The sequence below is a fragment of the Anas platyrhynchos genome, chromosome 2 (genome assembly GCF_047663525.1).
Source record: "Anas platyrhynchos isolate ZD024472 breed Pekin duck chromosome 2, IASCAAS_PekinDuck_T2T, whole genome shotgun sequence".
Taxonomy (NCBI): domain Eukaryota; kingdom Metazoa; phylum Chordata; class Aves; order Anseriformes; family Anatidae; genus Anas; species Anas platyrhynchos.
Window position 1 is genome coordinate 30,114,257 of NC_092588.1, and position 11,465 is coordinate 30,125,721.

At 39.9% G+C, this 11,465-nt stretch overlaps 1 protein-coding gene across 12 annotated transcripts in view; it reads left to right on the plus strand.

Moving 5' to 3' along the window:
- Window positions 1-11,263, plus strand: part of TPD52 (tumor protein D52) — a 35,510-nt gene extending 24,247 nt beyond the window's left edge. For 8 of the 12 annotated variants that reach the window (XM_038173925.2, XM_038173929.2, XM_038173920.2 and 5 more), the window contains exons 3-8: window positions 1,001-1,149; window positions 1,918-2,019; window positions 2,996-3,022; window positions 7,281-7,322; window positions 8,681-8,729; window positions 9,839-11,263. In XM_038173925.2, the coding sequence (XP_038029853.1) occupies window positions 1,001-1,149; window positions 1,918-2,019; window positions 2,996-3,022; window positions 7,281-7,322; window positions 8,681-8,729; window positions 9,839-9,955 (486 nt within the window). In that variant the 3' untranslated portion in view covers window positions 9,956-11,263. The remainder of the gene's footprint in view (window positions 1-1,000; window positions 1,150-1,917; window positions 2,020-2,995; window positions 3,023-7,280; window positions 7,323-8,680; window positions 8,730-9,838) is intronic. The other 4 variants (XM_072034504.1, XM_072034506.1, XM_038173927.2 and 1 more) reach the window with 2 other exon arrangements.
- The last annotated feature ends 202 nt before the right edge of the window (window positions 11,264-11,465 follow it).

Below are 11,465 nucleotides of genomic sequence, written 5' to 3' on the forward strand. Positions count from 1 at the left end.
AGCTGTGAAATAAACATACAACTTTTCAGTCAGGCTTTGTTTTTAGTAGTCCTGAGTATTGTTCCACGCAGAAACATTCAATTGAAGGTGGCAGGGGAATCTGGTCCTGCTCAGCTGTCAGGCTGATCTTTATACAGGTATCCAAACCCAAGGTGCATTAAGGATATTGGTGTTCCCTCAAAGGGGATTAAATGAGTAGGCAGCCTGATATCCTAAAGTAGGGTGGCCCGGTCTTGATGAAGAAAGTAGGCTTGGATGCCTACCTTTGTACATGTTGCCTTAGTGCCTCTGTCAAACAGTTCTACAGTGCTATTCTGTAGGCTGTAAGCCTCTGACCATGACCTGGTCCATGTTTCTGAGGGACTTAATTGACTATATGTGTAAATAAGAAAGTACACAGGCATTGTAGTTTCTTCTAGTTGTGGAACAGGTTATATTTTTTTTAAACCACTCAGTCTGCCACTATTCCCACCCCTCCAACTCCTTTCCAGCATGCTCTGGGAAGGACACTCCTGGAGCTGAATTCAGCCACAGAAGAATTTTTACGGCCAAGAAAGGAGACAAAACTCATGTGTGGAACAGACATGCTCTGAGCTTCCTCATGTTGTCTGTAAGCTAGCATCTCTTCTGATGTGGAAAGAGCATGCAGGCTTGGTGGTTGCCCCAGGTTTGACTAATATTCAAGCTCAATTTAGGCCAGTGGAGTCTAAAGGTAGTAATTTCTAACTATACAGTCTTTCAGAGCTACCCAGTTGCTTACGCCTATTATACTAACAGAGCTAGCTGAAAGTAGGCTTCTTTCTGACTAACTGGTTATTGTTGTAGACTATGTTGGATTTCCCCTTCAGTAATTAGAAACAACCATGAGGCGATGCTAAAAGAAAAAAAAGCTGCTATCCCTTCCATTACTGGTGTCTAGTAGGTATTTTTTCCTATATATGTAGTTAAATGGCCGTGTAGATCACTTGTTAACTTGATTCTCTCATCTCTGCTGCAATAGGTGGAAGAAGAAATCCAGACACTCTCACAAGTGCTAGCTGCCAAAGAGAAGCACTTAGCAGAAATCAAGAGAAAGCTGGGAATTAACTCCTTACAGGAACTAAAGCAGAACATTACCAAAAGTTGGCAAGATGTTACATCAACTGCAGCGTATGTACCTCTTAATGATGGTAGTCTGAGATGAAAACTATGAAGTTCTAATGTCTAAATCATCTATTTCTGTGAAATAAGATGTGTTGATAACACAAAGTTAGGTTGCACTAAGATTTGTGTGAATAATTCATAGACTTATTTCATTGAGGCCACTACTAGTCATACCATCTCATGCAAAATAAGAATTAACCATAACATGGGAGATTCTAATACATTGGACTAACAGAACTGAGATACCATTACCAAGATATCAAGGTGTACCAAGTCAGAGTATCCTTTTCTACCGTGGAAAACTTTGTAAACAAAAACTTCTACTTTGAGACATAGAGTGAACTTCATTTTCTGCAGTCAATGACTTTCTAGAATGTGTGAGGATGTACCTCTTAATACAGAATCTTGTGGTATGAAGTTTATTTACAAAACCATTATGGATAAGACTTCAGACACTTGTTACCAAAAAACGTTAAAAAATAACATGTATTTGTGCTGTTTTCTCTTTTTGAAGCCCTACAGTAGCAGATAGCATATGTTCTGGAGCTGGAGCAGTAGAGATATGTTGGTGAATCTGATCTGAAATCTGAGGTGGCAGATATGCTGTAGCCAGAAGAGACAGCAATGATTCAAAATAGTCTCTTAAGTAGCTTGTCCATTCTTCCCAAAAGTTGAAGTATACTTCTGGGTTTGATAAAACTTAACATATATGCACTAAAAGTTTCTCATGTGTTCTGTTAAAATAACTGCAGACTTAATTTTATTTGAACGCAGATACAAGAGAACATCAGAAACCCTGTCTCAGGCTGGTCAGAAGGCTTCGGCTGCTTTTTCAACTGTTGGTTCAGTCATAACCAAGAAGTTAGAAGATGTCAAGTAGGTTTCTTTAGTTTTTAACAAAAAGTTGTGTTTTTCTATTTGAGCAGATCACTGAAACAAATTTATGCTGTTAACATACTTGGCACTTCTAAAAGTTAATCTATCAAGAACCCTTGGCATGCCTTAGGAGTGCTGAGTGACTTGCTGCAAAATGTGCCTGTATGTCCTCCCTGATGTGGAAGAGTTTTGTGGGGTGTGTTTTATATATGCAAGAGACACAACATATGCTATTACCTTTGCTGCCACTCCGATTTTTCTGGTAGGATTGCAGATAGAAGCATCCCTGCCTGCCTCTGTGTGCCTAATGCGAGTAGCACCATCACTTCTGTTCCCTGACTTTCTCAGCTTGTGGAATGCCACACTTGAAGGACAGTTTTGAAGGACAGACTTTTTGTATTTTGTGTGTGTGAATTCCTTTTATGGTGCCTTACTTGTTTGTAAGCTGTTCTACCTCACAGCAGTGGCTTGATTTTATTACCTTTTAGCAGACTATTTTAATTCCTAAACATTGGTATGTAACAGCATATTTTGACTGTGTGAAATGACACAGCCCTTTCATACAAATTAGGTAAGTTTAATGTTAACTTCTGTCATTACACGTACTGTTAACTGCATGCAAACTAAGCTCTTCCTGGATGCAATCTAATCATATGCTTAGAATTCCTTGATTATATCATTTTTACTGCTGGAACATATCAAACTTATCTCCACTTGTAACTTGTTATGAATAGTGGATCAAACTTATTTTTCAATTATTGGACAAGTAAAACACATTCGAACAGAATATTGCTGCATCGGAGAGCAATGTAATAAAATCAACCATTGATTTTTGAAGTGCTGCCATTAACCTCTTTCTTGCTTGTTGAAGTCTAGTGGAAAAAAAAACTTTGAGGTGCAGCTTCAGTTACTTATTTTGCTTCAGATTTATCAGAACTTCCTTTCTCTCTTTAATGCTTACTCTGGCATTGTGCAGACTACAGGCATTTTCACATTCCTTTAGGTAAGGTGGGCACAAGAACTGTTTCTGAAACTAAGCATGTAGTCAGACTGTCTCCATTAAAAGCTTTAAATGAGTTGTGTCTGTAAAAGGTAATTTTTTTTTTCTCCAGTGTTAGTTGATGTAAAGCTGCAGTTCTTCTAATGTCAGAAGACATTTCTTCAAGTTCATCTGCTAACTGTCCCAGGACATGAAATCTTGATAATATGTAATAGTCTCTCTTTTGTATAAGAAAGGAATCTGTTAAAGTGACTCTGGATTTCTTTTTTAAAGAAGCAGAATATGGCTTTGAGGTCAATGGCATGCGGAACTCCTCCTTTGTCTGTACAGTGTTTGTGCCTTGAGAGAGTAAATTGTATCCCTTTCTGGTGCCTATTACAGTGGTTGTTCAGCATTGTGACTCTAATCAAATCACTACAGGTGAAGTGTGAGGTAGCTTGTGCATTCTCCGTTCACGGTTTTGCTAGTGAAGCAGTCCTTCTCTTTGACCTGATTACTTCAGCATCTCTGGACATGGAGTATTTTAATTATCTTTGCTGCAGTGCCTTTTATCTGGTTACTCTAAGCAAATATTCAGTGTGAAGTTTTCAGTAGATAACTTTTCCTGTGTAGCAGCTTCTGTCTATTGCCTCATCCTCTCGTGTGCACCTCTGTCTGGCTTCATCTTTGTGCTCTCTCATTATGTACCCATTTAGATGCTAATAGGATCTCTAGAGATGTAGGGATCTGGCTGCTAGAACACGAGCTAGGAGCTCAAGCCCCTTCTGTTGTGCCTGCAGAGGAGGCAGGCAGTGAGCCCAGTTTGCTCAAGGGTAAGAACGTCTGCAATATATCTCATCTTTAGCCATCAGCAAGACAGAGGGAGACTGAAAATGCCTTTGGGATGCAGGGCTCAGCTGCTTGCTTAACTAATGGGGTTCACCTTCCTTCCATCAGGCTGTGGTGTTCTCATCCTGCTATTGGAGTGCTCTATTTGACAGGGATAAGCACAGACTCCTAGCTCTCTTCTGCCCTTAAGAACTTAATACCTCAATATCCAACCCAACAAGAGCGTCCTAATTGCTAAAGGTAGAGAGTGTTCAACAGCGACCTGGCCATGAACAGAAATGAGGCCACTGGGAGTGAGAGTGACAGGGCCTGGGGAGTCACACTGTCTGTGTGCTGCTCTGGGGAAATCATGGCAATGGAAATCCGAGGTATGGATATAAACTCAGGAGCAGATGGATTTAAAAAAAAAAAAGGGGGGGGGGGGGTGGAATTAGTGCTGTTCTAGATCTTAATTGCACTTAGGAGATTAGAAACACTTCATTTTGCGCTTTCATAAGGATCGTGTTCAACTGGGATTTCAACTGGGATTCAACCAGTGAATTCAGGTCCTGTGGTTATGTAACCCCTAAAGCGCTGTCTACTTTTAAGATGGCACAAGCCTGAATTTCAGGAAGCATTAGATGTCAAAGTCTTTTCCTAGAACTGCGAATTTATGGGTCTGATACTTGAACAAGTACTGAATATTGGTGTGCATTTTTCTTCAAAGTGGTTTCTTCATTATGGCTTCCTCTTGTGCTGTCTTAACTTAGGGATTTTTTAGCTGTAGTGACGTGATTGGATTATTTCCATGCCAAAAACGTATGCGGGTGTTCATTGATGCGATGGGACTGGAGACAGTTGTAAAAAAGGAATAAGGCAGCTAGCTAATGGAGCTGTGAACTTGAGAAGTATTGAAACAAGGAGGACTGGTATTGCAAAGTCAGGCAGCTGGTGCTTTCTTTATCTGTTTCTTCTGCTTTTTGTTGTGCTGTAAACAAATTCTGGCCCTTCTCAGGTTTTTCTTAATACCTTTATTCTCCTTTATACGAATGTTTTGATTAGCTAGACATCCTCATGTGGACAACATGAGTATTATGTGCCAAATAGCAGTAGTACCACGATGCAGCTCTCACCAAACTTCCTGAACTACCTCTCACCAAACTTCCTGAACTACCATAACTCTGCGCTTAGCTCCTCTAACACTGTGTCCATACCATGGAGCAGAAATCCTCATCTTTCCCCTGTTCTGAGGTTGTAGAATAACTTTTGCTTGCTTTGGAAACATGATGTGATTGACTTCAAATTGTCATCATTTGACAGCATATCAATTGAAAACCTGACTATTAACAAAAGGCACTAGTGCTTATGAGCTCTTAAGCATATTTTCTGGACAGGGACTCTGTCATGGCTCTGTATTTTCAAAATGTGAGGCAATGTAGTAATTATAAAAATAATAATTTCTAATAGACCAGAAGCCTTTTAATGTAATACAAACTATATGGAAGATTAGGGAGGAACTTACTGTGTTGGTTTTGCTTTCATATGTAAGCTAGTGTCTTAACTTCTGGGTGTTGCAAAAAAGGGCTTCTCATCTTCAAGCTGCCCTGCTTCTAGGTCTAGCTGAGTGAGTGCTTTGTGGCATTCTGTCAGTTGGGAATAGAAAAATTGACTCATCTTTGTAAAGCTTCTCAAGACTTAATCTTGCTTCTTAGAACGCACTCGTTGAACAAATGATTTGATGTTTAAGATTACCCAGTGCTCTTGCAAACCAAACCATTCTGTGCCAAACCTATACATTACAGTGACACTTTAAAAAACATTCTGAGTATGTGCAAGTGGATCACATGAGAAGTAAACTCGAGAATGCAAATGGTTCTTCTATTAAGTGATGTGAGATTAAAGCTCTCTAGGCACCTGTTAGAAGATCTGCAATATTCCATAGCTTGTTGCTTTTCTGTGCAAGCAGGTTTGCAGATTGTAAACATGGGGAAAAAAAAAGAAGGTAACTTTCACCCTTTTTAGCCTTAAACTTCCTCAGCTGCTGAGGCACTTCTTGCAGGCTAAGGGGAAGTGGCTCAGTGTGACTCTACAAAGAGTTATGTAGCACCAGCCTAGTTCTGTGCTGAAACTTGGCACAGAGCAGTGAAACCAGAATTACTAGAAATCCACAGCAGAGAAAGGAATATGAAGATGCTTCTGAAGATAGTCATCTTCTGTGTGTGCTGAAAAACTTTGTGGAAGCCAAACCATCAGTGAAGATGAAAAACAGCAGAAAGAGGTTTAGGGTAAAGGAACAAAGCATGGCCACACATTACTGACGTGTAGCAGGACAGCAGCTGGCCTTAATGAATCTGATTCCCAGTGCACTGTACCTACAAAACCTGGAGTTGTACATCTGCTTTAAGGGATTCCAGCCTTAAGGCAAGCTTTCTTACATGTGTGTTTTTCTTCCTATCATTGTGTTTGGCCAATGAGCCTCTGAGAACTTCCTATGCAATGACCACTTTTGCTTTTGTGAACATATCTTCTATTGTGCTGAGGTACTAATTTGAGCTTTGGAGGTGCATCAAATGTGAGGGTTTTTTGTTATTCTTCCCCCCACCAACAAGCATGGAAAGAATTCTCTTGAAAGACATCATCAAGTCCTATCAAAAAAACAGTATTCCAAACAATTATGAAAAATCATCACTTTTTTCTAATTTACTGTTGTGGTAGCTGACAAGATACATTTAACACTAAGACTAATTTGTATCAAGAGTAAATAAGGATGTCCCAGAGTATGAAACTGATGGTTTTGAAGTTATCTGGGAGCCCCTTAACCTACCTCCAGCCATTTTCTAGGAGTAGGTGTGTTCTCACCAATCAGTACCAGTGTAGCAACGCTGGTAGGTTACAGAAATCCTCCGTGAATTGCAGAAGTGTTGAAACGAGGACTTTTTCCCTGCCCCCACCATAAGCCTGAAGTTGGATATAGGTTGATGTAACTGCTCTCTCTAGATAGAATTTATACACTTATCAATATAAATTATACTGAATTGAAGTGGGAGCCCTCTGACCTTTGGACTAATTCTTTGAGTAGGAAGGTCTGTTGGTTGATAACTCTGGATTGTTTGCTTTCTACTTGGTATTGTCAAAACCGTAAATGCAGCATGTCTCATTTGAAAAAACTTACCAGCAGACAGACTTCAGCTAAAAATATGTACTTACTAATGAGCATGGCACTTGGATATTTTTAAAAAGGAAAAAATTGTTGCAGCTTTTGCTCTGTTGTATGTGTATGCGTGCATGGCTAAGCAATTAAAAAAAGCAAAACGAAGCAGTTCTTATTTAAGACTGTATAAGACTGGCTGTTTACCCAAGATGGTGTCTGGAAATCAGCTTTCTAAGCCAATTTCTGCTGTCTATCATTTCAACTAACTTTTTGCTTTCTCTTTTCTTAATGCTGGCAACTTAGTATACGCTCCATACAGCATTCAATTAGCATGCCTATTATGAGGTAACGTATGCATAATCCAGCTGTTGGGTATATGTATTGTCATATGTGGGATCAAGTAAAATGTAATTTTACAGATTAAAAAAAAAAACAACAACAAACAAACCCAAGAAAGAACAAGACTTCATATTGGTGAAGGAAATTGACTATGTAGGATACATTTTTTTTGTTTCTACTTACCAGTGGTGGTTATCAGACATTTGGAATGGGACTAAGTGCACTTTCCTGATGTTTGGAGAACTGTAACACTTTGCCTTCCTGTTAGAAATGTAATTGACAAGTTTAAAAGACAGTAGTTCACCATCTGATTTAGGACTGTCTTTTGGAACTGAATAGAAAATGTGGTTAGCTAAAAAGTCTTTTTGTTGACTTGTAGTGCTTGCTTGCTTTTCTCTTTGCATTCTTTTTTTGGCACTGTGTCCCTCCATCTCCTGAGGGAATCTGGTTTCAAATACAGATGTCACTGTGTGTTTTCCTAAATGAAAGAGCGCTGCTAGGTGTGGGTGACTGACACAAACACCAAGCAAAGGGAGGGAAGGAAGCTTAACCTGTTAACAAAAACTTCTTCCATTTTTATGTAACTTTATTTTGTCTGCTATGAATCCTTAGCCTTGGTCCATGGAGGGCAAGCATTTTCCATTCTGCATAAAGGCAGAAAAGGTGTACAAGCTACTGCACAAGTTTGCAAGTGTCAGTGACAGCTAATTGGAGCGCCAAGGCACTCTTTTGACCCTAGTAGTAAAAATATAGCGTCCCTCAGCACTGAACACTGTGAGCTGTCCCGCTCTGCATATGCAGAACGCACTGTTTGTAATCACAGCTGTCTCCAGCACTTAAAAAACAAGGGGGAGTCTCTCAAACTTACGTTAGCAGAAAATGTCACTGTGAACTATTTTGTTATTTAAACACAGCCTGTTAAATTAAAGTTGTTTTTCTCCAACAAGCGAAAAAAAATCTGACAAGCTTTATCCAGCAGTAATACAGTAGGCTATCCAAAAGGGATGACAAAGCTTTTCTGAACAAACCCTTTAAGCCAGAAACCTGTTTGAAATCACTGTGTGTGGAGGGGTGGGGGAGCGTGGGGAAATTGCTAGCGCTCTCTTCCATCTTCTAATGAAGGATCCTATAGCTGAGACTGGCAATGGCTAATTGACATGAATAAGTTGCAGCTTGAGTGTTCTTCAATTTTATAAATAGATATACAGATGTAAACTTTTTTAAGCTGAAATTAAAAACAAGGAAAAAGCCCCAAATAAACAAAATTCATGTTGACATTGGGAAAAGCAATTGCTTGCTTGTTTTCTGATATTTATATGCTAACTAGATACATTTTTAATTCTGTGGTTCCTTTTTGTCCCTAGAAATTCTCCTACATTCAAATCTTTTGAGGAAAAAGTTGAGAACTTAAAGGTAAGCATTACTAAGAAGTCCTGGTGACTGTGGAGCTGTGTATATGGAGAAGACTTAAGTGGGCTCTGGGTAACCTGTGTGATTTTTTATGTTACTGGTAAGTTGTTGAAGGTGCTTAGATGACGTCTTTAGAAATACTGTGTAAATGGTTTCTGTGCCTAATGATTTCAGAATAAAAACAGAAGGATGCTAATAACTAGATGGATCAACAGCTATCTAGCCTGTAGAAGTGGATAGTATGACACACCTAGTATTATATCATAGAATCATATAATATCCTGAGTTTAGGCTTTTACTTCTGTGCCTTCCTAAGGACTAGTATCATATGTAGGAGTACAGATTGGGTTGCTTCTTTTTAAATTATGTAAGGTCTTTGTACTTTTGGTTCTGCAGAAAATATTTGTAAAACTAAATTTACTCATAAAAGCCTTAATACCATTAGTAGGTTCTTTCCTCCCCCCCCCCCCCCAAAAAATGCAAAAACACCTAAAACAACACCAACTTCAAAAATAACTAAAACATGTAACTAGATCCAGACTCCAATGTTCTCAGGGGCACACTGGGCTTGATGAGAAGCATACAAGCATTAGACAATCATTAGATTTCTGCAAGCTCATTGTCACTAATGGCCACGCCATACCACAAAATAACTTCTGTAGAGAGAATTGAAACGGTGAACAGACTGCCTGGAGAAAGTAGCATAGCTGCAAGGCTCCACGAAAGAACTCAAGATCTGCTCGTGAGACTGAAAACCGTTCAAGGCTCCTAATTGAACAACACAGCAGCTAGTTTTAACTCTGAATCTTTCAAAGCCTAACTGGCTTAAAAGGCAACATACCTGTACTGTTTTTAACTGAGGGTGTGTGTGTGTCAACCTTCAGACTCCCTAGAAGTAGGTCTGCTTCGTTCTTTTTCATTCTTTGTGTCTTGAAGACCCAGGGAGGCTGGTGTGTCTGTGATATTTAAGGATTTTCTAAGTAATATAAAGAGTGTCATGGGGGTAGCTCAGTCCTGGAGAAGCTGCTCTGCTGAGAAGAGTTAAGCCTCTTTGTGCAGAGGTACTGGTTTTATGTAGATAACTTTATGTTGAGGCTCTCTTTATGTTCTAGTTTAAAGTTGGAGGAAACAAACCTGCCGGGGGAGACTTTGGAGAAGTTTTGAACTCTGCTGCCAATGCCAGTGCCACAGAAACAATTGCAGAACAGACACAGGAGGAGACCCACTGAGATTCCTGCCTCTGTCCTGCTACCCACTGCCAGATGCTGCAAGCAAGACCTAAGCACACTTCTAACATTCTTTGCGCTCTTTCCACCAGATGTGCTTTTATTTAGCACGTAGCTGTTTTACCAGGTTAACTGATACCAAGCTTGTTTGTGGGTTCAAATTATTTTTGAAACTAAAATGCATTGTTTGGGGTTTTGTGTGGGAAGGGGAATTTTTATGCCTTTCAAACATTTAAAGGACTTATCTCTAATTTGAAGGCAACCTTTAAAAATATAGCAATGAAAACTCTTCTGAGAAGTTAATTATACTGTACATATACTGTGGATACATAATTGCTTCTGAATCTGTAACTACTGTTCAACTTGATCATTTTGAATCTACTTCTGCTGCCAAACTTTACTCCTTTGTGATTATTTCAGTTAAGTGTTGCCTGCATGGGAACCAGACTAGGAGGATCACTCCCAGCTAAGGAAAGGACTTGTACTTCAACAGGCTTTAAACAAGTTACTTGTAGCACAGTTACAGATGTGTTGGAATGTACTGTATTAAGAGCTTGGTTTTTGTACAAAAGATACTGGTAGTATAACACATGACATCTAAAACTTACTGATTTGTCTTTGGCTTATCTAACTAGGAGGACTCTGGAAGCAAGATGCCTATTAAGGCTGGTTTAGTTCAGTTACAATAACATGATCAATATTGCGTTTTGTTCTGAACTTTTGATCAGTTGCGAATCTTAATTCAGATGCAGAGGTGTCAGACACTAACAGAACAGGGATGGTAAGAATAGGCCTGAGCATGAAAGTGGTTCTTCTGTTAGGCAGTGGGAGAGAGCTGCTGTCAAATGCTGATGTTCATTCCCCTGTAGACTGACTGGAAAAGATCTACTACATACTACATAGCTGTTTTTTTTTCTGTACATCTTGAGGGCCTGAACCCCTTAAGATGTACCACTACTCCCATTTACTCTGCTGCGCAGAGTGTTACATTGCAGCACAGCACTCTGGCAAGGTCTGTTCCTCTACCTGTCGCTTTATTGGATTGTTGTCTTCAAATTGCTTGTCTTTTCTATGTTTCTGGCACCTGGTGTGGGCAAGATTACAGCTTTGGGCATGTGTCTTATCACCACGGTCAGAACTGGAAGCAGGTTTGAAACAGGTGCGTGAAGCCTGAAACTTCCCCCTGCTGTGGAGGGGTGTGGAAGAAAAATAAAAAAGTTCTTGACAACTTTATTAGCATGCCAGCTGTCATGTATATATGCTCAGTTCCTTGTGAGAAGCTTAATAAAAAAAATAAATTAAAAAACAAAAGTGTGAGGAATGTATTGTTAATATAGAGGATTACACTTAAAAATAAGAAAATAAATTTACTTCCAGGTGAAAATAGCGGGTCTCTCGGCTGCTGAGGGACCCGCGACCCCTCAGCCCGCCATGGGGCGGTGCCGGGCGCCCCTCAGCGGCCGCTCCCCGCCCTAAGATGGCGGCCGCCCCGCCTCACCTTGCCCCGCGCGCA